The sequence below is a fragment of the Colletotrichum tamarilloi genome, assembly GCF_030869305.1.
Source record: "Colletotrichum tamarilloi strain Tom-12 chromosome Unknown Scaffold_114.1, whole genome shotgun sequence".
Classification (NCBI taxonomy): Eukaryota; Fungi; Ascomycota; class Sordariomycetes; order Glomerellales; family Glomerellaceae; genus Colletotrichum; species Colletotrichum tamarilloi.
In genome coordinates this window covers 80548-107706 of record NW_026849497.1, presented here as the reverse complement: position 1 = coordinate 107706, position 27159 = coordinate 80548, and the positions used below count along the sequence as shown (strand labels likewise).

General features: G+C 51.8%; 10 protein-coding genes across 10 annotated transcripts; 5 read left to right on the top strand and 5 right to left on the bottom strand.

Annotated features, from left to right (window-relative positions):
- Positions 1 to 300: 300 nt before the first annotated feature.
- On the top strand, positions 301 to 1909 carry CTAM01_14159 (high-affinity nicotinic acid transporter; the record flags this gene model as incomplete). Its single annotated transcript, XM_060530160.1, has 4 exons — positions 301 to 1299; positions 1355 to 1445; positions 1497 to 1695; positions 1750 to 1909. 4 exons carry the CDS (start codon positions 301 to 303, stop codon positions 1907 to 1909), a joined length of 1449 nt encoding a protein of 482 aa, XP_060375297.1.
- Positions 1910 to 2930: 1021 nt separating this feature from the next.
- Positions 2931 to 3575, top strand: CTAM01_14158 (uncharacterized protein; the record flags this gene model as incomplete). Its single annotated transcript, XM_060530159.1, has 3 exons — positions 2931 to 3049; positions 3108 to 3302; positions 3362 to 3575. 3 exons carry the CDS (start codon positions 2931 to 2933, stop codon positions 3573 to 3575), a joined length of 528 nt encoding a protein of 175 aa, XP_060375296.1.
- A 504-nt stretch (positions 3576 to 4079) lies between these two features.
- Positions 4080 to 4202, top strand: CTAM01_14157 (uncharacterized protein; the record flags this gene model as incomplete). Its single annotated transcript, XM_060530158.1, has 1 exon — positions 4080 to 4202. One exon carries the CDS (start codon positions 4080 to 4082, stop codon positions 4200 to 4202), a length of 123 nt encoding a protein of 40 aa, XP_060375295.1.
- Positions 4203 to 6003: 1801 nt separating this feature from the next.
- Positions 6004 to 7876, top strand: CTAM01_14156 (ZIP Zinc transporter; the record flags this gene model as incomplete). The annotated part of the gene is made up of 5 exons (XM_060530157.1): positions 6004 to 6158; positions 6227 to 6325; positions 6379 to 6519; positions 6570 to 7282; positions 7341 to 7876. The coding sequence occupies 5 exons, from the start codon at positions 6004 to 6006 to the stop codon at positions 7874 to 7876; spliced, it is 1644 nt and encodes a 547-aa protein (XP_060375294.1).
- A 136-nt stretch (positions 7877 to 8012) lies between these two features.
- On the bottom strand, positions 8013 to 11474 carry CTAM01_14155 (uncharacterized protein; the record flags this gene model as incomplete). The annotated part of the gene is made up of 3 exons (XM_060530156.1): positions 8013 to 9939; positions 10539 to 11059; positions 11253 to 11474. The coding sequence occupies 3 exons, from the start codon at positions 11472 to 11474 to the stop codon at positions 8013 to 8015; spliced, it is 2670 nt and encodes an 889-aa protein (XP_060375293.1).
- Positions 11475 to 12539: 1065 nt separating this feature from the next.
- On the bottom strand, positions 12540 to 14823 carry CTAM01_14154 (uncharacterized protein; the record flags this gene model as incomplete). Its single annotated transcript, XM_060530155.1, has 3 exons — positions 12540 to 13178; positions 13298 to 13894; positions 13960 to 14823. 3 exons carry the CDS (start codon positions 14821 to 14823, stop codon positions 12540 to 12542), a joined length of 2100 nt encoding a protein of 699 aa, XP_060375292.1.
- A 1550-nt stretch (positions 14824 to 16373) lies between these two features.
- On the bottom strand, positions 16374 to 17856 carry CTAM01_14153 (amidase; the record flags this gene model as incomplete). Its single annotated transcript, XM_060530154.1, has 4 exons — positions 16374 to 16541; positions 16595 to 17391; positions 17449 to 17550; positions 17601 to 17856. The coding sequence occupies 4 exons, from the start codon at positions 17854 to 17856 to the stop codon at positions 16374 to 16376; spliced, it is 1323 nt and encodes a 440-aa protein (XP_060375291.1).
- An 897-nt stretch (positions 17857 to 18753) lies between these two features.
- On the bottom strand, positions 18754 to 20730 carry CTAM01_14152 (NCS1 nucleoside transporter; the record flags this gene model as incomplete). Its single annotated transcript, XM_060530153.1, has 5 exons — positions 18754 to 19215; positions 19279 to 19959; positions 20018 to 20264; positions 20316 to 20416; positions 20467 to 20730. The coding sequence occupies 5 exons, from the start codon at positions 20728 to 20730 to the stop codon at positions 18754 to 18756; spliced, it is 1755 nt and encodes a 584-aa protein (XP_060375290.1).
- Positions 20731 to 21505: 775 nt separating this feature from the next.
- CTAM01_14151 (fungal specific transcription factor domain-containing protein) lies at positions 21506 to 24323 on the top strand (the record flags this gene model as incomplete). The annotated part of the gene is made up of 5 exons (XM_060530152.1): positions 21506 to 21859; positions 21925 to 22713; positions 22771 to 23091; positions 23146 to 23486; positions 23546 to 24323. 5 exons carry the CDS (start codon positions 21506 to 21508, stop codon positions 24321 to 24323), a joined length of 2583 nt encoding a protein of 860 aa, XP_060375289.1.
- A 999-nt stretch (positions 24324 to 25322) lies between these two features.
- CTAM01_14150 (polysaccharide deacetylase) lies at positions 25323 to 26399 on the bottom strand (the record flags this gene model as incomplete). Its single annotated transcript, XM_060530151.1, has 2 exons — positions 25323 to 26177; positions 26265 to 26399. 2 exons carry the CDS (start codon positions 26397 to 26399, stop codon positions 25323 to 25325), a joined length of 990 nt encoding a protein of 329 aa, XP_060375288.1.
- Between the last annotated feature and the right edge of the window lie 760 nt (positions 26400 to 27159).

The following is a 27159-nucleotide window of genomic DNA, read 5'->3' as shown; positions in this document are numbered from 1 at the left end:
TCCTCGAGAGCCTGACGAAGCTGATCTTCGGTATATTGAGGCATTATATATAGAAGAAGACATGTGCAAAAGATGAGCCCATTTGGACGCGAATTGAAAATGTTGTGATAAAAGGAGGTTGGGGGTGGGCATTGGGTTGTGGTGGATTTTCGCGTTTTTGTGGGTGCCAGAAACAGGGGGGTGCCAGGAAGTGGGTATGTTGACTTACTGCTACTGGTTAGCTGTAGAGAGTTTAGCTTCGCATTGAGTCGTGTCAATCGATATTCTGGTTCTTTCCAGTGCTTCGCGACGACGTCTAAAATGACCACCTCAAGAGAGCCTATCAAGACATTGGCCTACGTTGCCGACCACGTACAGACCTTTCCCGAAAAGACGACAATGACAGGGAGCATAGATGTCTCCGATCCAGAAACCGAAGAAAGCAATACTCGGCCCGATTTTGAGAAGAAACTCTTGAGAAAGATTGACCTCTGGCTCGTGGGTTTCTACTCTCTCGTCTACGTCTTCCGCGTCATCGACAGCGCAAACTACTCCAATGCAGCTATCATCAACCTCGAGGCCGGCACCGGCATCAAGAAGCAACTCGGCCTCAACCCATCACAATGGGCGTGGACGCTTTCAATCTTCTCATACAGCTATCTCATCTTTGAGCCCACCAACACGATCTTGTTGAAGCTGTTCAGGCCTTCGAGATGGATGTTCATACTGATAATGGCATGGGGCGTTTCTGCGTGCTGCTCCGCCGCGGCGATAAACTTTACAGGCATGATGTGTGTTCGTTTCGCGATCGGCATGGCTGAGGCAGGTTTTTTTCCGTCAGTGTTGTATCACTATGCGTTCTGGTACAAGCCGGAAGAGATGCCGCAGCGCATCGCCTTCTTTTACTCCGTCGGTCAGGTTTCTAGTGCGCTGTCGGGACTGTTGGCCTACGCCATTTCGTATATGGACCAGCTTGGTAACGTGTCCGGGTGGCGGTGGCTGTTTATCCTCGAAGGGCTGCCGGCTATCTTCCTTGCGTTCTTTGCGTTTTGGTTGCCTGACTATCCGGAGTCGGCCAAGATGTTGAATGAAGAGGAGCGACTGTATATGAAGCAGAGACTTGCCAGCTCTGTGCCCAAGGGAGAAGCGAGTTGGGACTTCAAGTCTTTGAAGGTCATGGCTCGAGACCCGACTCTATACACATTCAGTTTGTACTGGATCTGCCATGGTATCGGGGGGTTCGGGGTCGGGTTCGCGTTGCCGACTGTCATTTATCAGCTGGGCTTCACGACTACGGCTTATTCTCAGTTGATGAACATTGTAAGCACGCGCTTGATCTTAGTCATGTCGAGGGATTTTGACTGATGTCATATAGCCTCCGTATGTTTCGGCCTTCTTACTTCTGAACACGTTGGGCTTTATGCTTCAAAGAAAGTGGATCAGACCATGGGTGACAGCCGTAGGAAGTAAGTCGCCTAGAGAATCACCTAGACGTAGCGCGCAGCTAACGGACGCAGTTGAATCAACAATTATCGTATGCTATATCATTCTTCTCTTTGTCGATAACCCGGTGGTGCGCTACATCTGCTTGATCGTCTCCGTGGCCTGTGCTGGGTGCGCGTACCCAGTAATCTGGCCGGAGCGCATCAGAGCACTTGAAGGAACCGTGGCATCTGGGATCGGCATTGGCATGACAAATGCGTGCGCTCAATTCGGGTACGTCCAAAACGATTCCTAATCGAGTAGCCTTTTCCTGATCCTTATTTACAGCGGTATTGTCGGCCCACACGTATTCAGCACGGTGTTCGGCCCTAGATATCGGATCTCGTATGCGGTCAACTTGTCGGTACTCGTGGTTGGTATCTGCTCGATTCTGACAAGTTGGCTTCTCGTTGTTAAGAAAGACAGAAAGCGCTTGGCACAAGGCTGAGGTGATCTAAGATGTGAGCTTGATGGTTCCGTCAGGAGACTGGCTGGCAGTCGGAGTCCCGCCCGTAGATCGAACTCCGTCCAACAAAGGTGGTTTGTCGTCGAAACTCGGGACAATCCTACAAAGCCGGTTGAAAGGGGCTCTTTGAAGGCTTGGCAATGATGCAAAAGGACCCAGGGATTTGGGAAGAGGAAAGGCCCGTTGGCTGATTAGCATCATATATGGGATCAATTGCAACCTTGAAGTATCGGAAACGGCAAAAGCTCCTGCGCAGAATAGCCAGTAAGAGGCAACTAAACAACAACTACGGAGAATCTTAACACCTTCAGAGATACTCACTTGATGCGGCTTTCGAAAGGTCCTCGATGCCGTGATGATGTGCTAAGTCAAGGATTCCACTTTGAGGACCTTGATGGCCCGGCCCGCCTCTTCGCGCCTGGGCAAACGCAGGCCTGACATGGGTGCCGCATTACGAGATCAAACCGGAATCCAACCACTCCTTTGACTGGAGCTTGAGGTACTACATGTGGCGAGGTGATCCTTGAAAGATCGATTGACGGTAAACAGAACCGGGCAGGTTGAGCATGTGCCAAGTCGAAAGGGAGGGATAAGCACGTTGTGATACCCCGTAGTCTCCGCGGATAACCTGACTTGCGTGGTTTCTTGGCGAACTGGCCTGGCTGAATTGATTGCAAACAACAAAACAATCAACCAACGCCTTGGAAGGACCAGTCAATTTTCATAATTGTAGTTTTTTTCCGTGCCAAGATTCGCCAGGAGTTGCTTACCTTAACACCTTGATGCTCATTCTCAGGCGATTCGTCTTGGCGGTGGACATTCGTAGCTTATTCGCTTGAACACAAAACCATCTTTATAAACCTCGCATGTTCACAGCCTTTTCACAGTTTGTTCCATCTCCACGCCTATGCCTACATACACTCGTTGATTATTGACAATCATTCGCGATCAGTCACCTTGATCCACACCAAAGTTCGCCTGACATCCATCCGAAATTATCAACATGAAGGCCTCTCAGATTCTTTCCATACTCGGCTTTGCTGCCTTTGCTCTTGCTCAGAGCGAAAGCCTGGCTCCTTCACCGACGGAGAGTGTCGGCTGCGAGCCTCACGGTGACCACTGGTAAGCTCAGACTTCCACTTCCGACAGAAGTTGACGCCATTCTCACATTCGCCTTTAGGCACTGCGAGGGCGCGCGCGCCACCACCGCCGCAGCAGTTAGCGGAACCACCCTCCTCACAAGCGTTGCTGCCGCGACCACCACCGCCACCGAGGACCACGACCACGACCACGATGACGACCACACTTCCGGCACTGGCGGCCTTGCTCCTTCTCCCACTGAGTCTGTCGGCTGCGAGCCCCATGGCGACCACTGGTACGTTTAGAATATACTGACTTCCTTGCCGCCTCAAGATGATCTAACGCATCAGATAGGCATTGCGATGCTGCTGCCACCGCCGTCTCTGGCACCGCCTCTGCCTCGGGCACTGGATCCGCTGCCGTCACCACTACTGCTGCGGCTACTACTGGCGCCACTGGAACTACTGCCGCTGGCAGCGCTTCTCCCAGCTCTACTGCCGTTCCTGCCGGAGCTGCTCGCGCTGGTTTTGGTGCTGCTGCCATCGCTGTCGCGCTCATGGCTTTGTAAGGGGTTCGTTGATGAAAAAAATGGATTATGTGCCTTCTGGGCATCTACGGATACACGAATTGGGATTCATGAACATACATTGGATGGGGTGTCGGTATGACGGCTGTAGTAGGACAGCGGGCAGGCCAAATCGGGGAAAACTTCGAGAAGCTGGGCCACCTAAGGGCATTTCTCTTCCCCTCCACTCCAGATGGAGATGGGCTTTAATTGTAGCATGGAAACAAAATACGCATTGCTAGACTATACATGTTCCCTACCTCGTGCCCGCGATCATCAGCCACTGAAACACCTGCCCCTGTCTTGGCTTAATTTTGACATTTGGAACTGCACCTATTGCATAGAAGCTCAGGCACGGACACAGTGACAGACCCGACAGGCTGGTTTGAGTCTAGACCGCGGCAAGTCAATATCTGCAACCATGCGTGAACCGTTGGCATGCTGCTAGTCACGTCACCGGTGAGGATCTTCAGCCGCTGGTCTTTGCATGATTGCGTTACAGGAGTAATGGTGACTTCACTGAGCATGGTGTGGCTGACTACATCACGAAACGGTCTGGAGTTATCGTCTTTACTACGCAGCCGATTTTGCTGCCTTCCTTCGAGCCCGGTCTCAATAAGGCAACATTGATAGCCAGAGTTGTCTCATCCAGCATCGATAGATCCTCGCCGGAGGGAATACTATGTGTCATTCAGAGGTTCCCAAGCGCCAACACGTGAGATTGGCCGAAGGAGCGCGCAAAAGTGCCTGCCGACGGTGACTCCTCTGCAATACGAGCCTATGGGCCTGCAGTAAGGCAATCTTGGCGTTGAAGATGGACGACCGATACGGAGTATGAGGAGCTGAATTCGAGAGGCTCCGAGGACCCTTAGCTAAAGCAGAAAACCTCGAAAAGCCCTCATCATGATGGTGGTTGGTCGACCCGGTCTACTTTATAGAAGCCTTGGCATGCAGGCGTCGCCACTTATAACCATCAAGGTCGGAGGGGAAGGTGAACCATAGTCAGGTGTGAAATTGTGCATGAGTGAGATGAGACTGCAAGTGAGTGAGTGAGTGAGAGAGAGAAGTGAGAAGCAAAGGAGGGACGTTGCGGGAGGCCATCAAGGTTCTTATTTTGACGTGCATGTGGGGGGACATGTGGGTGGTACGTACCGGGTGAAAGGAGGCATGTGGACCCGACGTTAAGCCACTTCAGCTGGTCTGTGCCCAATCAGAGCGGGTCCTCAGAGACAACAAGCAGGAAACACCCACTGGACATCGCGACTTCCTGTCTTGGCTTCTCCATCAGCGTTGCTTCCCATCTCGCCAGCTGCTGCCTTTCCCTTCCTTCCCTCTCCTGGCCCATGGCTGGCCATCCGGGTGCTCAGCCTTGGCGATGGGTCTCTCAGCCTTGGCAAACAGACCGCGTCGTCTTATGCTTTTTTTCGTCTCTTTTGGCTTCCCGCTTTTTCTCTCGACAAACACCATCGGTCCACTTACTTTGGACGACAGGGGCTTGTGATGCCCACGTTTCCATGGTTCCCTCGGGCTGCGGTGGCTCCTATCCCAGCGGATGCCATATCGACCTGACTATGGAATATGCTACGAATGTGGGCTGAAAAATTGCCTCGACCGTCATTGGCGCGCAGCAAGCTGCATCAAGCTACGATACCATGCCCACGGGGAACCAACCTTAGAGTCATCCGACAAGGACAAGGTCAGCCGCCGCGACCGAGGGCCAAGACAATGAAAGACAAGCTTGGGCCGTGGAGACGCGCAGAGGAACCTGACAACGAATTATCGGAAGCTATTGCTTTGTTGCGTTAGAAGAAAAGTGAGCAATCCGCCCAGGAGGGGAACCCGAAGGAGCAGAACAATGGATGGCATATCCGCGCATATTCAACACGGCCAACTGGCAGGGATCCCATCCGCCGCATCGAATTCTGTTTTCAGTCTTTTCCACTCAATCGAACCTGCGCATGCTTACCGCGCAACTTGCAACACCCTACGCTTGGTATTCGCCTGTCTTCCTCCAGCCTCCCCGGCATCTTGTCCCTCTTGAGAAGTTCTCCTGCTGCAGAGACTTCTTCTTTCCTCGTCCACGTCCTAATACGCCATACCATCACCCTGAGGGACTACACTGGCCAGACATACCGGCTCGGCGAATTGACTTCCACACCTGAACAACTTCTCTCAAGGTGCTCACTCTCCTCGCCTCTCCTGACGGGTCGTCCTTCAGACTCGCCACCTTGACAAGAAATTCTCTTCCATAAAACACCCAGACGAGAACCACCCTGCCGATAAGCGCAGCTTGACGCTTCCTGCAACACCATCCGCTCTTGGATTTCGTCCGGAGAAATTCAGCCCTGTCCGCCCATCTCAGCACAGACAAGGCCCAGGCTCGCTTCTACCTTATCACTGGCAGCTTCTTCAACATCTAGACTCGGACGCCATGGTCAGGTTCACTACCGCTGCCGCCGTTGCGGCTCTTCTGAGTACTACCTCGGCTTCCCTTGTCGCACGGCAAACGGCTGCTAGCACCACTACCACGGCTGCTGCGTCTGATCCCACGGCCATCTCTCAGTGCTCCGTTGCCTCGTCCACTCAGTAAGAACCCTTAGTAGCTTCATTACTGTTACGCCGTCAAACACCTGCTCATACTTCATCTACTTCAGGATCTGCAAAGCTGGAACGACAGAGTTCACAGTCGTGTCTACCCCTACTGGCACACTGCCCAGTTCGTATACTGGATGCCACAAGCATGCAACTGACTTGTAAGCTCATTCAATACCATGTCAGCAACCTCTTCTAACACAATCGACACCAGGTATTGCTTCTATCCGGATGGCGAGGTTGAAGTCGTGGCCGCCAATGCGCCGGCTGCCACCGCTGCCACGACGACGGCTGCTGCCGCTGCGACTGGCGCACCCACGGCAGTGTCTGACTGCCACCTTCACGGAGTCACGGTGTAAGCGCTTCTTTCTACGCGGTAGCAATCTTCGCTGACGAACTTTCCAGCTTCTGTATGTGGGGCACTACGGAATATCAGGTCATGACGACGCCCACCAACACTGCCGCCTCAGCGATACCAACGGCCTTCACTGATTGCCATGCTCACGGCACTGAAACTTATTGTCTCGCTCCTAATGGAGATGATGTTGCCATCGTTGCTGAGGGCGCCGAGTCTTCCGACCAAGACCACACTAGCGGAGAAGAACCCCAGGGCGAGAATTGTCATTTCCACGCTGGTGTCGAGCATTGCGTTGGCGCAGGCGAGAGCGAGAACAGCAGCGGCACGAGAAGCTGCGAAAAGGTTACGCGCGACTATAACATTCCTCTGCGTATCGGTCTCCTCTTCGTAATCCTGGTCACCAGCGCTTTCGGAGTCTACTTCCCCATCTTCATGATCAAGTGGATGCCCACTAAGACGCACACCATCTTCCTCATTCTCAAGCAGTTCGGCACGGGTATCATCATCTCTACCGCCTTCATCCATCTGTATACCCACGCCCAGCTTATGTTTGGCAATGAGTGTCTGGGCAGTCTTGGCTACGAGGGAACCACCTCTGCGATTGTCATGGCTGGTATCTTCCTGTCTTTCCTGGTCGAGTACATTGGAAAGCGCATGGTTTTGGCGAAGATGGCCGCCAATCCTGGTGCAATGACCCGTTTCTCCCCGGAGACAGTCACCGTCCTGGTCCTTGAGTGCGGCATCATCTTCCACTCTATCTGTACGCTGCCCTTTTAGATCACCCCCTCACTGTAGCATACTAACAAAGGATTGAATAGTGATCGGTATCACCCTTGTCGTGGCCGGTGATACCTTCTTCCTGACTCTTTTTGTTGTCATTCTGTTCCACCAGATGTTTGAGGGTATCGCACTTGGCACTCGCATTGCCCAGCTCGGTCAGCCGACCCCGGCTGAAATGGCAGAGCGTCCTACCTCGAGTGCGCCCGCCGAAGTCGAGCAAACCGCCTCCGCCGAGGGCAGCCTCAACTCCCTGAAGAAGCCCAGCTTCTCCCTCGTCAAGAAGCTCATTCTCGCTTCTCCCTTTGCGCTCGTCACCCCCATCGGGATGGCCATTGGCATCGGCGTTCTCTCGCGGTTCAACGGCAACGACCGCGACACCATCATCGCCATCGGTACTCTCGACGCGCTCTCGGCCGGTATCCTCGTTTGGGTTGGTGTTGTGGAGATGTGGGCCGAGGACTGGATGCTTCCTGGCGCGGAGCTCCTGAGCACTGGCCCGATCGTTACGGCCCTTGCTTTCTTCGGTCTCATCGCCGGCATGATCATCATGAGTGTGCTCGGCAAGTGGGCTTGAGTCGTTGATTGAGGACGATGGAGGGAGAAGAGTGGTTAATGATGAGTTGTGGTGCGCAACCGCGTCACGTCTAATGCGGGAAATGGGAAAAGTTTGTAGATATTGGGTCGGTCCTTTTCATGATAGAAGCTATACCCTAAACGAGTGTAATGACAGTATGCTTTCCAGCATCGCCTAGGAACTCTCGTGCCTCTCCGTGCATGAGACCTTGGAGGTAAACCTCGCCGATAAGCGCGTGACTTCCACCATCTGCTACAGGTCTGAAGATGTACAGCATGTTCGCGCCGGGGACCAGCCAGATCTTGTCACCTTGCACGGCCTCAGCCGGTGCCAGACCGACGAACCCGCGTTCAGTACGGATTAACCGGCGGCGATTGAACCGGCTCATCATGCCTGGGTTGCGATGCCAGTCCTCTTGGCGATATATTCCCACCTCTTCACCACCTTCAGGTCTCGGTTCGATACTTGCTAGTCCGTGAAAGGCTTCTAATACCGTTTGTTCTCCGATAGCGTATTTTTCCCCGGGGTTCTTGAGGGTGTACGTTGGATAGGACTTTGTTCGAGGCACACTCAGTGCGTCAAATGCGTCCCATACTTTCGCCACGATATCAACCTTTATAGTTGATATTTGCAACCGAGTCTTGTCCAGCACCTTCCAAGGCCTTATGTCAACGGGGTATCCTTTACTCGCGCAGACAACTTGCTCCCCTGTGGTGACGTCCCTTGAGAGTACCTTTCTTGGAAGGACTTGCCAGTCTGGCACCCACGACGGTAAGTCCGACGACCCGAAGCGGCAGATTTCGAGGGTGCTTAGAGGCCAGTAGTCTTCGTCTTCTAAAAGGCATTCAGCGACGGAGGTGTAGAGTTGTCGAACAGTGAGGGAATAGTCAACAGGAATGATGGGCTCCTTGGTGGGGCTTTGATCGAGGAGGTTCAGCGGGGCATAGATGCGATCTCGCGGGTCTGTTGCTTGGAGATCGCGGAATCGTAAGAGGAGGCTGATGAGGTTGAATCTGCGGACGGTTGAGATTTCTCCATGCCTTGATTCAACCTGACGGATCCGATCAACTTTGGATGAGGCTTTCATCTCATCGGTTGCTCGAGCAGTGTCATTAGAAGTCGGCATCCGCGCATAGCTCATCTTGAGATCATGAACAACCTTCTTCACCCTCGGAAGTGTCGCGTCCACAAACGAAGCATCTGCACCCCGTCTTCGTAAGCCATCTCTAAACCAGTGCAACGCTTGCGTGTAGATCATCGCGGCGGGTAGGAAGGCAGTACGATCTACCCACGCCGTACCGGAGAGGAAGACCCCGAAGTCAGTGGGAGCGGTGTACTCCTGTACCGTCCAGACTCGGTTCCAGTAGGTTGACTGGAAGACTCTGACAGTCTCCCGGATGGTCGTATACCGGTCTTTGACATGGATGGGAAGAAGTTTTGGAGCCTCTTTGCGATTTCGAGAGACGGTGAGTGCGTGGTCGCCTAGTTCGCGGAGGTACATTAGCCCCAGGGCGAGATCTGGACCGAGCCAGGTCAAAACTAAGTCTGCTGAAGTATAAATCTCCCGCATATGCGAGACCTGCTGGCTTCGTTCTACGGTATCTGCCTGATTTATCGATATGGCATCGATCCATAGCGGGATGATCTGAGATGGCTTCAGGAAGAGGCGAATGTGCTGGAGGGCGGAGTGAAGGTTCCTTGTGGCATGGAAGACGTGGTTGTCGACGTAGATGGCGAGGGTGTCAGAGGGACTGCCCCAGACGTAGGAGAGGGCTGTGTATCCTGCTGATGAGAGGGGTGTTGTTTCGGTTGTGAGGGTTACTGGGGTTGAAGGAGGCCCCGCTTGAAGGTTGACGAGGCGTATTTCATTTTGTTTGAGGGGGGTATAGGGGAGGGGAGTGGTTTGGAGAGGGGGAAGGGATTTGCGGGTGAAGAGAGTACGGAGTGGAGATTTCTTGGTTTTGATTAGGAGTGGGAGAGGTGGTGATGAGGGGTCTAAGGCCAGACTCGAGAAGGGCTCGTGTATTACGTTTGGTCTCGCCATTGTAAGGTAGTTAGTGGTACTGTCTCATTTGACTCTCTGCAATTTGGCAATATTGAGGTTGAATAGGCGACGGGAAAGTTGGAGTGAGGTTGGAAGACAAAATTGAGGACTTGGAGATGTAAAATCGCCCAATCAGGCAGCAGCGTTGCACTGCATCCTTCGATGTCGGAACTCAGGGAATGTGGCGCTGGACCGGGGGCTGACAAGTGAGCATGGGGGAGCGGCTGATGCACAATCATACAACTACTGAAGCAGATAAAGTATGAAGTCTTTCTTTTCTCTTCTCTCTTAACACCGTCCAAGAATTGTCATGCTTAATCTTCTCAAGACATAGAAGTTGTCTGGATGAAATTGAAATGGTTTCAATCAAGCTAAAGACTATGAAAGTAATGCTGAGCACCCTGGAGCTGCTAGTCGATCTGATTAGGAATTACAACAGTGTGGCTCCTCCATCGAGTTGTTCTTTCAGTGATTAAGATAGCCTTGTCAATCTGGTTGAGTCCAAACTTTCGAACCTGAGTGCCACTTCCAGTGCTAATATCAAGCTGCCCCGATTCAATCATATAAATCAGTCTTATCATAGACTCGCGATTGCACATGAATGAACCGTTGACTGACAACCTGTTGAACACCATTGATATATACGGAACCTCTAATAAGCCTAAAGTCCCACCGCTGACTACGATTCGCCCGCCTGGTTTGAGCGCGCGAATAGCTGATGGCAGAAATGGAGCGACGGTGACGCCGCCAGGAGACCAATCATTGTAGATGTCCGCCCCTCCACCACCAGGTGTGGCCGCAAGAATGGCAGCGGCATCGGCATCGACGTCACCCATCATGAGAACGGTACTAAGCCGAGAAGACTTCAAGCTATGCTTCATGGCTTGTAGCAACTCTGCGTTTCGTCCAAGGGCAACGACGTTTGCTCCAATCGCCAAGGCCAACTCAACAGCCCTTCCACCAAAGGACCCGTCCGATGGTCCAATGATGATTGTATCGCAGACTTTGAGCTTCGCTGACTCGAAGATAGCTCCGGCGGCTGGAGAAAACGTGCTAATGGAGACTAGGTTGATCAGGTCGACGCCTAACTCTCTGACGAGTTTCTCATCTATAAGGTAGATGTTTTCGAGCGGAACGCGCTGATATTGCTGAAGAACACCGTCGCGAAATTCTCATTCGGCCAATCTGTCAGTCCTATCGCCAGGCGGTCCCTTGACGTAGCCTTGCATGATGAACACATTCGGATCATCGCGAGCCGTGACTACAGGTTCAACGTGTACCAAGTCCCCCTCTTTGAAGGATGTTGTGCCACTGCTAATTTTGTGCACGTACCCGAGAGTTCTTGGGCACGGGACAAAGGGCGAATCGAGGAGGGGGGGCAAGGATCGTGCCGTCGAATGTGGTTCGGGCGTAGCGCGATAGTGGTGCAGCGAGGACTTTGACGATGATACTGCCTGGAATGGCTTCTGGGATGGGTCTGTCTTCGACAATAACGAGAGGCTTACCGTGCTGCTCAAGCACTGCTGCTCTCTGTGTGATAGGGATAGAAGACATGGTCGGGTTCTACTCAAAGGGTGTTTACATGTGGTAATTACATACTACTGTTTAGTCTTACAGATGCCCAAGCTCTTATGAGTCTCTCACAATCCTGACTGTCATGCCTGTCAGAGGCAATATCTTTCCAATCGGAATATGCGAAGTTTGAGAAATTTAAAAAAGTTTAATAATCAATCGAGGATGCATTGCATCATCACGGCTAGTAGAGGATTCGTGTTAGTATCCCTATTATAGGGTAGTTAGTTTAAACCGTGGTTTAATAAAGAGATTAATTAAACTATATAAATTTTTATATAAATATAAAAAAGAGGTTTTAACTATAGGTTAAGCTAGCTATAATAATTATAAATAGGGCCCCTAATTAGCCCCTGCGCAGTTGGCCGTATACCACGGTCGAATTAGACTTCTAATTTAATAATTCGTAATTAACATCCGCTAGGTAGCCGATAGATAGCTACCTAAGTAGCGGAGATCGAAGTTTCGAGAGTAAATCGTGATCCTAAAAGCTACTAGTCCTGAAAACTATGGTGAAATTACATCCGATTACAAAGCAAATCCGCTTGATCTTCGCCATGTTTTTAAAGCTGCAAGTGCAACTCTGCTCGGTCTCGCTTTTGTAAATCAGGCCCGCGACGTTGGAAAGTAGCATCTCATCGAGCACAGAATGACGTCTGGACATGCCTGCGCGGAGTGATAATACCTTACGGCAGGTTATTAGAGGATATTGGAAGGCAATCTGATGAGAGATTGGAGACGGATGGATTCATGCCATTTTGCCAACAAGTCCCTGTGCTTCCTTAGTCATAACGCCCTGTATGACGCCGACACCAAGTTGCCCGAGTCGAGTAAACGGGTACGTGGTGACCGGAGTCGTGCTGCGGTTGTGGGCAGTCTTGTAAATGGAGTTCGGCAAGATTTCACGGCGAAACACCAACATGACATGCTCCTGTACTACACTCGTATCAATAGTGGGGTTTTTGCTTTCATTTTTTTGTTAACACGGGTCCTCTGAGGCTGGTGTTTACACTCGGTGTATGGCCAGACAAGAGGAGGAATCAATTTCTAGTACACGTAAACGCAAGGCGAAAACTTCTCGACACATTTCCAACAGACTTGCTGGGGGCAGACGATGACACTCTCAAACCTGAAGTCACCCCGCTGGATACCCTGCGATAGAAAAGCTATGCAGGCGAGCCGTGCTACCCAATTCCCGTGTGCTCTGATCACCACGTTCCCCGAGTTGCAATTCCTCAGCTCATCCCAGGATTCAATCGACGTAAGATGCGCTCCGTAGAGCCCATCTATGGCGTGGGTGCAGGACGGCTGCGGGCGAAGCTTGCTCACGCGCTCGTTACGGAGCGCGCGGACGACGTCGACGTCGCCGACCCAAGAGCCAGCCTCACGAATGGAGACAACGGACTCCATTTTCATGACTTGCGTATCCTGTAGACCCCCGGACATCGGCTCCTCAAGAGACCTCTCCCAGTTGGTGAAGGATAGGTGCATTGACGTCGAGCCAAACGCATTCTCGGGGCGGCCGTTGAAGATGTTCTGGTTGATTACCTTCCAGGACGACTCGCTGACCTCCGACACCATCGGTTCCATGACGGAAGAGAACATAACGAAGCCCGGAAGGCCTATATTTCCCAAAACTCGTACGATGGCCTGCTCATCAGAAGCCTCAAACGGATCGCGGGTCAACTAAAATACATCAGCAACGTCGATTGAGACTCGAAACCCTATGTTGACCGAGGTCGATACCCATGCTGTCGATGGAAAGTTTCGGCGACGGTTTGTAGAAAGAAAAAGAATCATCTTACGTTCTCTGGGACAAATATAGAGTCTCCGAAAGAGACGCCACAAACGTTTTCCTCGATATCGGTCGGCCGCAGGTCGCATTCAGATATGAAATACGACAACACGCTAATAGATTTAGGAAGAGCTCCAGGTGTCCATCGGTACATTCCAGCGTTATAATGTTGGTCGAAGTTGACGGCGACTTCCTTCGCCCATTTGGCTTCCGTGAGCGGCTTCGACAAAGTCTTGAGCCGGATCATCAATCCCTCAAGCCTCCCTAGCACCGTAGAGTGGGCGACTGCCAAGAGACTCAAGGTGGACGACACTGTATCTTCGGGAATTCGGATGTCCGCCATTAGGTCATACTCGAGAGCCCAGAGCAGATCTTCCAGTTCTACTTGCGCCGGAGGCATGGCAGGTCTAGCTAGATCGCACGGCTGATAGAGAGCCACTCCGTGTACGTTGCCGAACCACAGCGACATGGGGATGGGCGTGCCGTGTTGGTGGCTGTAAACATAACCGTCCTTGAAAGAGAACGGCGCCGGGCTCCGTTGTGTCGTCCGGTGATGGATCTCCTTGTCATTGTCCAATGTGTGATCCGCATTCCACCGATGATGGGACTGGGCACTGATGCGCGAGGTTGCGCGGTTTCTAGCGATACCTTGACAGTTTTCGATCCAAATACATGAATATCCGGATAGATGTGCCAGGCCGTGAGGCCAACGAGAGCCGCCCCATCGTGGACCTCCTGGGCGACGCCAGACACAAGCCTTTCCATTACCATCAATGCTCTACACCATGCTTGGGTCACACTCAGGTAGACCATCGAAGCCTTGCTCTGGTCTCTGCTGGTGGATAGCTCGATATTTTCGAGAATAATTCGGAGCTGGTCCTGCTCCTTAACCATAACCGAGTCGGCCGTCTGCAGCCAGGCTCTGGCGCTGGCGTCCCACTCGGCGAGCTGAGAGCGCTGTATCTGACGTTGTGCCGCTGCCGCCGCAAGCGAGAACGGCAAGGCGTCACCTCTTTCCAGCTGTTCGCTTATCATCCGTTGCCTCTCGGAGATGAGCTCGAACCAAATCGACACGGCTTCGGGTGCCGTCCACATCTTGGCGAGCATGCTAGCCAGCAGGTGGATGTGCAATGCGCCCCTGTCGGCCGCAGCAGGATCCGACGATGTGGCAGCAGCCCAGATGGATGTCGCGTCTATACCAGCGTACGACTCGAACATGGAATTAGCAAACTTGGTCGACTGTCTCTTCGTCGCCCTCGTCGAGATCTCCGACACCCGCTTCCCATAGGCGCTGATCAAATTGGGCGTTTCCGGGCAGACATCCTGGAACAAGGACGCCAGCCGGCGTGCTGTACAGTGTGAAGGTCCAAATTCTGCATTTTCCTTGCGTTTAGGAGAAAGGAGTGCACCAAGAGGTTGGTACTCTTTTGGAGCTTCATACTTGACAAGCGTAAAGTCGAAGTTAATGTTTGCGGCTGCAACGGTGACCTCGTTTGTGGCGCTGGCCAACGCAGCTTGGAGGCGGCCAACACTCATTCTTTTTCCCTGAAAAATATTCTGGGGAGTGTGTGTTGCTCAAGGTGAGGCAAAAGAGTCGATATATTACGACTACCTTACGAGTAGTCAGATCTAGAACAGTAACAAATTACAAGCTCCAACCCTCATTTGGGAGCGTGCGGTTCGATCACAGTCAGACTGTTGGTATTGTATATCGAGGTTGATTAAGGGTCCGTTGAAGTTGTTGACCAATGATCAAGTAAGCCCGTGTTGCTTCTGTGTAAGTTGAAAGTAAGAGATTGGAGAACGTCTCCCGGTTTATATAGGCCGAGATGGTGTCAGGTGAATATTTAGGGTCGCCTGACTGGGCAGTCGGATGGACCTTCCATTCCAGCCTGAAAAGATACATCGTTCATTGACGCCGGGAGGGGTTGTGGCGGATAATATAGCTTGCCTACCCCTGAGCCTGGCATCTCGGCATCGAATCAGGAGCTTTGACTAGCGGCTGAGTCTCAGCCATTGGAAATTCGGTGGTGGCTTTGAGTGATAGTGTCAAGCATAGCTCCCATGTCAGGCAGCCTGATAGGAAGCCTGACAGGCTGAACGATTGGCTGACCTAATTATGGACGAATGGCAATTTTTCTCGCCTGTTTGATACACGTAATTGTGTGGACTTCTTTTCTTTTTTCTCGTCCCCTTTTACTTGCGGGAGATGAAGTTGCAGACTTTTGATACATGTCCCTTGTTCACCTACTAGAACTGCAGATATCAGATGAACAGTTTATCAACTACTTCTGGGCAGTGCTTCATCGGTGAGTACTGTACTTTGTGCCACAGTCGTCCAAACCAGAACAAAGGAGCAGCGTTCTTTACTTCAAGGTTATGGAAACTGTCCCAAAAGGAAAGTCACAACTCAATAGAAGGTTTCAACAAAGACCGAGTGATTGAATGGCCTGTGAATCATCAGTTGATTCCCAGTGTTGTATGCGTTTCCAGTTATTTTGACTTATAGTTTGCATCATCATGGCAGGGAGACGAGACAGAATTCTATCTAGCGGTATATTAGAGTTGCCACGAACAGTTGAAAGCTGTAAAAGAACCAGAACGACAATCAAGGCAGCCGCGCTCCTTGATATTGGATCGCTTCCAGTCTCCATACGACAAGAGCAGCGTGGCCTACTCGACATGCGCATGTGCCAGCAGGGCTGAAAAAGGCGTTGCCAGACAGACATTAATGACACCGACCTGTTCGAGAGGTCACGGCGGGAAACGGCTGAGGATGTGCAGGTATGTTTCGTCTTGGCGATGCAAACTCCGTTTTTAAGGACAATAGCAGCGGCGGCAGTGGTAGTGGAAGCCTCCGCGTTGTATTCCTTATTGGTCGTAAATGATCCCACTATGCAGAGTTGACCCCGCTCAATCGGACCTGTTGCAGCTTACAGATGCATAATGAGATCATGAAATAAAAAAGGCCTTAAGTCTCCAAGCCTTCGCTACAACATCCAACATATGCTGAGCGGCTCCACCGAAGCTCAGGAAAACTACAGTGAATAAGAGGTTCCCTGTCACAGATGACGTATGGGTCACAATTACAAAGCAGACTTCCAGCCTCCCTCCGCCTCGAAGATCTCGCCGACCGCCTTGGAGACCACCAAGAGATGACGGTCGTGATACCTAGGAGCTACAAGGGAAACGCCAACTGGCATCCCGTTGGGACCCTTGAAACCTGGAATGTTGACGACCGGAACATGCAGCGCCTATCACCCTCGTTAGTAGTGACAACTTAAGACATCGCTTTCGACAGACTCACTGTCCAGGGAGCGTTGAAAGCTGCGCTTCCGGTGCTCGAGGTTCCTTCCGGCGCTTCATCAACGACACTAGGCACCAAAACGGCATCATACTTGCCCAACATCTTGTCAACCTTGGGCCTTGCGATGGCAATGTTGTCGAATGCTTCTAGCTGCTCCGCTCTGCTAATCTTGTTCGTGTTGTCAACATGCGAAACCAAGAACTCGTGCAGTTGATCCTTGGCAGCGCGGTAGTCGGGCAGGAAAGCGGATCTTCCGTCGCTGTGCAGCACAGTCGCATGCCACTGAGGTAGCTCTTGAAGTTCGGGATCAAATGCAATCTCTTCGACCTCGGCTCCGTGAGCCTTGAGAAGCTTCGCAGCCTTCGCCATCGCGGACTGGGTGCCAGGTCCAGCTTGAGGCCACACCATCGTCTTCAACAGAGCGAACTTGGCGCCCTTGACAGCGAAGGTGTCCTTCGGGGGCTCATCGTCTTTCAAGTCAAAGACATCAGCCATCAATTGCAGGTCTTCGACACTGCGGGCGAAGAAACCGAGGGTATCTAGGATCAAGGAGTAAATCTTCTGACCCTCGCGCGTGATGGAGTTCCATGTCGGCTTCAGGGCGTAGATGCCATTGAAAGATCCTGGGCGGATCGTGCTTCCGCCTGTCTGGGTGCCTAGGCCGATAGGCGCTTGGAAATCCGCGATGGCGGCGCCTGATCCTGACGAGGAGCCACCGGGGGTTCGGTTCGTGCCGTGTGGGTTCACTGTCTTTGGACCTTGAACCGTCGCTGCGAATTCGGTCGTGGTTGTTTTGCCTACTTTTGTCAGTATCGCATTGCTGGGGTCGGGTTGAATTATCAGCATGGACCTACCAAGAAGCAGCGCGCCAGCCTGTCGCAAAATTATGATGGAACCGGCATCGACTTTGGGAGCGTCTCTAGCGTAGATTGGAGATCCGTGCTGTGTTGGCATATCTAGATTTCGATTAGCGATCCTGTAGAATCACAGGCTAATATTCGCTGACCCTTTGTGTAAATAACGTCTTTGACTGCGATGGCTACGCCGTGTAGGGGTCCGCGCTTCTCTGGCGGTATCGCATCCATTGCCTTCGCTTGTGCAATCACCTGCTCTGGGTTCAAGTACTCCCAAGCTTTGACTACGGGGTCTCTCTCCTCAATGTGGGACAAGAGCGAGCGCGCGTACTCTTCCACAGTTAACTCCCCGGCCCTTATCTTGGCTGACGCTTGGGTCGCCGTAAGTCTATACGGTTCAACTGCCATTTTGTGATGGTGTTGCAGTTTTGCTATTGTCAAGAAAAGATATCAGAGATAAACGTTTTGACAATACAAACTCGTCAAGTGCTTCAGTGGGAGACGATCCAGAACAAGAAGGCGGGGTATTAACAGAGTCAGAGCGCCACGGTTACAGTGGACTCTGTCCAAGGTATGCACTCAATAGCCTCGTGAATAATTCCGGTACCGTAGCTGTTCTGAGCTCCAGAGGTTCAGAAGGTAACTCTCGAGTTTGCAGAGTCTATGAAACGGGATGAGAACATGAACAAAATCGCGGAGTTCTCAAGAGTTGGAGTAATCTGGAGGCAATCCGGCTATTTCAAAGATGTTTTCCGGTGACTCCAATGGCCGTAAGAGGGGCCATCCCTGATACCCCAACCCCGCAGGCCGTTATCGTCGGCTTCAGATCCGCCGCCGCGTTCGTTTCCCCCGCAATATTTCCGCCTACGCCTTCAACAGCAGACTGCGATACGTCCGATTCGGGATCTTTCCACCGAATGAGGCGTGCATTCTGATAATTGTTGCCCGAAACTCCAACGCTTACATTTTGAGAGGCCGAGGGTGACCCGCTGACTTACGCAACGGATTGCCTTTGCTGGCTAGCCGGGGCTGCTTTGGGGCGGCTTCTCCAGTCACGTCATGGCAACATGAAGTCAAAAGGATGCCAAGTAGTTGGCGGGGATTCTTGTCCCACGAGACGTTCTCACAACTTCTACCACTGCTGTGGTTCTTCTCATACTGTCACTGAGACTACCACAATACCTGTCGTTCCTAGCATTCTGCCTTCTACTAAGATCTTTTCCATAACTAATTCATCTCAAAAGCAAAGTAGGAGTAAGTGGGGGATTGAGTTCTCGACAGCCATCAATCATTGGGGAACCACAACTAGGCCTCCAATTTCTGCACCTTCTCTCCCAAGTGCAATTCTTCAGCCTCGTCAATGCGCGGAGATGGCGGCGCATAAATCTCGCCTTCCCTTTCGCCCTCAAAGAACCCATCCCGGCCTTCTTTCGCCAGCCATTCGTAGTCCATCGGGGCATTCTCATGGCCTGGAGGATACACCTTGGTCTTGAAGAACTGCACTAACACAGCATACAAGATGGCTGATGAAAAAAACGTCAACACCCAGCCCATCATGTACATGTACTTAGCCGGTTGGCTGACAATATGAGGCTGGTATTGCCCGACGAGACCGGGCAATCCCATTGCCGTACCGCCGATCCAGGCAAACACCCCAACCCAGTTGACTCCAGAATTGAACCAGTAGAGACCCTCTTTAGAGCCATTATACAGCGACGGCACGTGTATGTTACCCTTTCGAACCAAGATGTAGTCGAAAATGATAATCTGGTGAGAGTCAGCAATACGTTCTCAAGACTGGTTTTCAAGACTGGGCGTTGAAGTACTCACAGCGCAAAGGGGAGCCATGAAGATGTTGTAACTCCCGAGGAATGAGATGAACGCGGACGCGTTTGCAATAAGCTTCCACGGCAATACAACAATACCGAGGATTGCACAAACGATCTGGCCTCGACGGATCGTCAAGTACCTGGGGAACAGTCCAGTCATGTCCGCGCCAAAAGGTAGCGAGTTTGCTCCAAAGTTTGTCGCCAGCACGCTGAGAATGAAACTGAACGATACAAAGAAGACACCAGCACGGGCGGTCGGATTCCAGTAATGGTCAAGGATGGCGTCAAGAAGATCCCATAGGTTCCAGTAGGCCTTGCCCCAAGCACCCTGTAATGAGGTCGTCGAAGCTAGGCCAAGGAAGAAGACGAGGATCTTTGCGAAGAAGACACATGCTCCTTGGAGCCAACCGGCATCTCGAGGCTCTCTGCAGTACCGCGCGAGATCAGGTTGGTTCACGAGCATTGGCGAAAGAGAACCCATGATGACATTGATGCCGCTCATGATAGCCCATCCGACGGGTGTTTTAGCTGCTGCCGATGCGCCTGCGACAGATGCAGCGCCAATATTAGAGATTCCGGTTCCATAGGACATACACCAGCCGAAGAGTCCGAAGCACGCGAATGGCATGATGAAGCCTTTCACGGTGTAGATGTAGTGAATATGAATCGGGTGTACCCAGGTCTGCCGCCAATGTCAGGGAATGCATGTCATTAGAGGGTCGCACACTACATATACTCACAAACGGGAACTCAACCAGCCAAAGGAGAAAGAACGCCAGCAGCTGCTTTGAAGTCACGTCGGCACCAGTGGGAAGCATATTGGGCCAGTTGTCCCAGCTGTTTCCAAAAATGCAGCGGAAGCAAACGGACAACAGGTTCGCGCCGTAGTAGGTCTGAATACCGTACCAAATGATGCACACAATTGCTCGGATAAAGATGAAGAAGTATGATCCATACATTCCCATCACCGATCGTGCAAGAACAGGACTTGAAAAAATGTCAGAAAATACCAAACGTGGGAGGAGTGTTTAAACGCACTATCCTAGGTGGTACATCACGCCAGGTCTCGCCATACCAGTAACGACAATAGCGGATATGAGTGAGCCAAGAACGCAGGATACAAAGGCTTGTTGCCATGTCTGATTTTGTCAGCGCATATGAACAACGATGCTGTCTTTTGATAACTTACCAGACCCACGGCGATGAGGGAAGACGCGACGTTCCACCCGGTCGTCCCAAACATGTTTGAGAACCAGTACAAAGGCAAGTTGTACCACGTCCATGTTCTTTGTTCTGGCGGCGTCGGCTCGAGATCCTTGTTCGACCACCTAGAGTCTCCGACCTGAGTTCGTCCTTCGTGAACTTCGGGAGCCTTGATCCATTCTACGAAGGCGTCTTTCGATTGGAAAGGCGCGGCTATTTCGCCTTTCGTTGGTATACGAATGCGTACCATAATTAGTTGAACCTGTGGTGACCGAACAGCACTATCAGAACCCTATCAACCATCAAAGAGACATGTTTTCATGGAAATGCCCGTCCTCTTTCTTTTTTGCTCTACAACGCTGAGGGCCTTCGTCCATATTAGAGGCCCGGTGCTCAAGTATCAGCTCTATTGCAACCCTGATTGTAGTTCCTCATTCGTCGGCGACTTTCCAGCCGATAGACAGTGCGTCGCCACGCGAGCCCAGTGAGCTGCCTAAGCATGAGTTACAACTAAGGTATGATAAGAATTCGGCATGGCATATGCGGAGAGCGGTGCTTGGCATGTAGATGGATGGGCCGGGGACCTGGTCTCGGGTGTGATCCACCAAGATAAGGCGGTGGTCGGCCGTTGGTCTTATCTGCGGTGGACGTCCGAATATTTATCCCAATTCGGTAAAGATGCGGTCATCGGTAAGAAACTACAGACGTTTGCGTATCACTCGGGTTCTGAGTGAGGGCATGGTGCTAGGAGGCAGAGTCCTAGCTGCTGTGTGCTTATTCCCGTGGAAGGGGCAACCATGGATAGAATAACGAATGAGTTTCTGGATGTTATGAAGGTGTCTGTACCAGTGTAAGGCAATTAGGAGTAGAAGTAAAGCTGAATGATGACGCAAGCCATCACCGGACTAAATTTCTGGGTCAAGTTCCCGTCATAAGCAGGCCGCGTGCTATCCGGGGAAGGGGGGCTTCGGTGTCCGAATCCTTCGATATTCCTAACGACCGATACATCTCATACTTGCGTTTGCATGAGTGTGTCCAATGACACTCCCGATTCTGATTGTGGAGGATCCTTGCAGGCGTTGTCCTGGCCCATTCTACTTCGGCTCGAAATTTTCCTAAGTTCCTACTTCGTATCCTCACTGCAGTATTCAACCATACATACAAGCCGAATCAGGAGAATGCTCGAGATGACTGCTCATGTTCAGACCGAGAACATGCTGGACAAGACATCTCCCGTAGATCTGGTCAACTCCACGTCGGCCGGCTTCAACACGGAGGGTCTCGTGAGTCCCCGCACCGGCCCACCGGTCTCGGCGGCGCAGACCCGGAAGTCGAGGGTGGCCTTGGCTTGTAGGCGATGCAAGAGAAGGAAACAGCGTGTAAGCCATTGATATCGACAGCTAGATCACCATTGTTCATTTGCTGACTAAATACGACATGGAAGTGCGACGGCGCACATCCGAGTTGCAGGTCTTGCGTCAAGTCCAACTCGTCATGTGTCTATGAACGTGCACTGAGGCCGCACTATCCTGGCGGAAAGTCGCTGCAAGTCTTTCCCTTCATGCTGGTACAATTGTATACTTACACGAGCTTCAGGTACATCAGCGCACTAGAAGAGAGAATCGCATTTCTCGAGGCCCGGATGCCAGATTACGCAGAAGACCACTTTGTCAGGACATCTTCCGTGGCAACACCACCGGAACCCAAGACGAAAGATCCTCGGAGAAATTCACGAGACCCACTATCGGACGATGAGCAGTCCTCTCTAGTCAACGGCGTTGCGTACTTGTCGCTCTGTGCATCTGGCACAACGGACACTGCACCAGAGCCATTCTACCTAGGATCCAGTTCCGGCGCAACCATTGCGCGCATGATCCAGTCTTCCATCTTTCACAGCTCGAGCGGTAAAGCTGCGTTTGATGCTATACCAACGACTCAAGCTCTCTCATCGACTCCGCAATTGCATTTCGAAGTATCGGTGTCCTCTAGCCCGAAGGAATCCCAATCCGAGTTCCCGTGCCCTGAGCAAGCGGAGGTGCTGTTTGATGTCTTCTCTGATCGGCTTCATACGCGATGGCCTATTCTGGATCGCAAACTGTACACTAAGCTATTCCAGAAGCAATACGACCGTGGAGCCCTGTCTATTCAGCACCGAAGCATTATGCACCTGATATACGCCATATCCGCAAGGTTCCTACAGTTGATGAAGAAGCCTTGTGATGTAGATCCCCAGGTGAAAGTTTCCTGAAGGCAAAGCTTGCCGTTACAAATCTAACATGGTCACTGTCAGAAACATCTCACGGCGGCCATTGAGCCGATGGACTACATACTGGAACAACACAATCTAGCCACTGTACAATTTCTCCTCCTACTCGCCGTGCATGGAACTAGAAGTCCCTACGGTGCCGGCTCATGGTCTCAGGTGCGGTACGCTGTCACGCTCTGCATAGAGCTGGGTCTCCATCGAAAGGAATCTAACACCTCGACTCACGATTTACGCGATCTCGAGATCAGAAGGCGCGTCTTCTGGTCATGTTACTGTTTGGACCGTATGACGAGTGCGGTACTTGGACGTACATTCGCCATCGCTGACAGAGACATAAATACCGAGGTCAGTTAGAGGAGAGCCTGCTGTGGGGACATGATGATGCTGACAGCTGTGTAGCTTCCAAGTGATAGCTTAGATTTCTGGGACTTGACAGCACTGAATAGCCCATCAAATTCACCCGGACTGCCTTGGTCAAACATGAAGCCTTTCATACACATTATTAAGCTCCGAAGGATACAGTCCAAGATCCACCGCCGAGTGTACCGAGTTGATAAGGACATTTTTTCGGTTTCTTCAGAAGAACGAGCGGGACTTGAGACCAAAATGGGACAAATTAGAGCCGAACTCGATGAATGGGTGAGGACAGTCCCCCATCATCCGACAAAAGGCGCCGGAGCAATAAGCTGGATGTACGACCCAGAAAGCGCCTATCATGACTCGAGAGATTTCTTCATCTTGTGAGTGTTTATGCCATCCTAATCTGGGCCATGACACCGAATGCTAATCGGGAGCTTAGGCAGTACCACAAGTCGGTCCTATCGCTCTACACTGTTTTCCTTCCAGTACTTCACACCTCTGACTCGAGATTCCTCACTACCGCTCGATCCGCCGCCCGCGTTTGCAGGGCATACAAGCGACTAAACCAGCAGAAGACGCTAAGCTACACCATGATGGCATTGCATTCATGTTTCATTGCCGGCTTGACGCTTGTATACTGTTTATGGCGGGAACATGCTCTCTTCTCGTATGACACGCTTGAAGCCACGAGGGCGTGCTCTCAATCCCTCACCATCTTCGGTGAGAAGTTTCACGGTGCGGTGAAGTATCGTGACATCTTTGATGCCCTCTCGGGGAGTCTGTTCAAGACAATCGTTAGCCCGCTAGCAGGTCCTGGTGGGGGATCACAGCCTCTAGATGTGGACTTAGGAGCGAATCCAGTAGGCGACCGATTGATGTCGCCGTCGACAACTGCACAAGAAGTGCACGTGGCCATTGAACGGAGCAGCGAGACCGGGGAAAAGTCATCCATGGCCCATGCTATTTCCGACGCCGTGAAAGAGGCATTTATGGAGGTAGATGAAGAAGCACCGGGCGGTTGGCAGGGTTGGAGGATGTTCAACGAAATGGTGCAGCCTGACCTCAAATCTACCCACAGCCCGAAGAAAATTGATGGAGGAGACAGACCGCACGGCAAAAGTAATGGTTTTGAACTTGAGTTGGAATTCACAAAAGAGCTTGAGCAGGGGGCTTACTTGAACTTGATGGAATCTGACTTGGACTTTGGCGAGTTGTGAATGGTGAGCTGAATACCTACCTCGGTTCTAAAATCTCATTGTGGGAGCTTCATCAATAGGTTACGCTGATACTCGCTTACGTGCGCGATCTCCTTGACACAAGCGTTTGCATTCTTCAACTTGCTGCACATCTTCGCAGAGTTGCAATTGGTTGTTTGATTTGGCTCTTAGGATCTGTGATACTCGCTGTTGAGGTTCTAAGACTCATCCAACCTCGTCATGTCTTCGCCGGAGTTCACGAGGCTTAGATTACTTGACTGCTCTACTCCGCCATACCTATCTAGTAGCTTAGTTAGATCTGAATACATCTTGCAAGCAGAGGAGTACGGAAGGTCAGTCAGAAAGTAAGGATCCATGGCATATGTGACGTTCAGCGTCACTCAGCCTCACCTTAAGGCTCGGGAAGCGTGTCGACCTTTTGCGGTTGTCGACGTCTCTCTCCACAAATTCCCCGTGAAACATTGCAGCTGAAGATTTATCTTCTTTAACATATGATTGAGTTCCTCTTTTTATCGCAACTCTGCAACTAGAAGTAAATACTAGGCATACTCGTCTCCTGTCGGGGCTGTTCTCATGCACGCTCGCCCAAGCCCTCTGATCCACAAGTTGCGAATAGCCTCCAATTTTCCATCGGCTGATTAGTCATCACCAGCGGGTCGGTTAGCTCAGTTGGTTAGAGCGTGGTACTAATATTTCACCAGAAATGTTGAGTAATGCCAAGGTCGGGAGTTCAAGCCTCCCACTGATCATTCTTTTGCTCCAACTCGAATTTACACGTTTTTGGGCTGCCTATTCGTAGACTCAGCATGTTCTCGTACCTGAGAATATGTCACTAGGTAATTCTCAGACTGTTGAGGAGCAGGTTGAGGAGAAGGGAGGTGGTGGAGCGGTCTAGGAGACAGATTCGATAAAAAGGAAACGAAAAGTGTCGAAAAAGCTTTCATGAATCGTCAAAATATACATACCCTATCAATACCATCCACCTGATCTATCATGGTTCTATGCTAGCTGGCCCTTCTTGTAGGGATACTTGGCCTTAAACGCCTCTGCAATCTCCGTCCTCGTAGCAACCCATACGCCCTCCTTCTTCGCAATGTAATCCACAAAGTCCCTCAGCGCAGCCAGTCTCCCCGGCCGACCAACAATACGACAATGCAGCCCAATCGTCATCATCTTGGGCATCCCCTCCTGACCCTCCTCATACAACACATCAAAGGCGTTCTTTAAATGCGTGTAGAACCCTTGCGGATCGCGGAACCCAGAACCCGTGACGTGGAACTTGAAGTCATTACAGTCATAGCTGTACGGCACCATCAGACACCCCTTTGGATCAGCCTTCTCCCGCTCAGTGGGCAAATCAATCCAGTACGGCACGTCGTCGGCATATGTATCACTCGCCCACACAAGATCCTCTCCCATCTCTTCATACACCTGCGGCACAAGTGTCCTCGAGTGCGGCGAGTTGCGACCGTAGTACCACCCCTTGGGCGCATACCCCGTCAAACTCTTGAGCGAAGTGATACACTTTCGGATGTACTCCTTCTCCGTTTCAATCGGCACGTCATGGTAGTCGATCCAGCGGTAGGCGTGTGAGGCCACATCGTGACCCTCTTCCACGCACCGTGTCGCGACCTCGGGCTGCTCCTCGATGGCCTGAGCGACGGCGTAGAGGGTGAACTTCATCTTGCGGGAGTTGAAGAGGCGGAAGAGGCGCCAGAAGCCCGCGCGGGAGCCGTATTCGTATTCTGACTCAACGCTGTAGTTGCGCTCGTTGTACTTTGCGGGGCCCATGGGGTTCTCGCGGAGGTTGGTTTCCGAGACGCCGTCGCCTGCTAGAACTGACCGTTCGCCGCCCTGTCGCGGGTGTACTCATGTTAGCTGTTGTACCTCTTTATGCCTGTCCGCCTGAAATTAGGGAGGGCTAGGACTAAGAAGGCGAACCTCTTCATAGTTGATGACGAAGGAGACTGCAATCTTGGCGTCGTTGGGCCATGGGCAAGCAAGACCTTTCTCGCCGTACCCCTTGAAGTCGCGCGGGTAGCCATAGTCTGGGTGGGCGTGGTATGCTTCCGGCATGATGGAGGGTGACTTTTAAGTCAGGTTGGACGCCTGGATTCTTGGAATTCAGTGATGCTTCAAGAATATGTCAATGGCAGGGGAAAGGGTGCAAATATTGAGTGACACGCCGTCCATATCTCGAGTCAACGACCTTACCTAGTCAACCGTTCAAATAGCAAGACCAAGACGGCGATCGGCCAGAATTAACCGGCCAATCATCCATCGGGCGACCCAGTCCGCAACTAGTGGCGGATTATCACGGCTATCTGCACTGAGCAAGACGCTTTCTCCCTATCAGAGCTGATGCCTTCATTCCCCAGCTCGATGCAGCGTGCAGCGCGTTATCACATCGCCGTCGCGCACACACACACACACACGCATCTCGGGGTCTGGAAGGGGCAAGGATGCAAGCTGTTGGAGGCGTTACATTCAACAGGGATGGTCCCCCTCAATCGGACGACATCGAACCGTTGGAGTACTTCGGAGATTTTTGTCGACCCAGGGGTGGTGATAAGGCGCGGGGTTCTGGACGGGGTATCGTTGGCCGTGGAGATGCTCTTGATAACAAGATTGATCGAGGGGCATGAGAGGATGCATATTGATGTAATGCCCAGGCCTATCTCTGACCGGAGCCTTGACCGGGGATAGCTTGAAAGGCGTAGATGGCAAGTTTGGCATTGAGTTGCGGGATGGGAGTCGGGCTGACTTCCGCTGCTCCGCGATGAGATGCTCGGCAAGTCAATCGGGTATCCGCACCCTAAGGAACTCTATGAGAAGC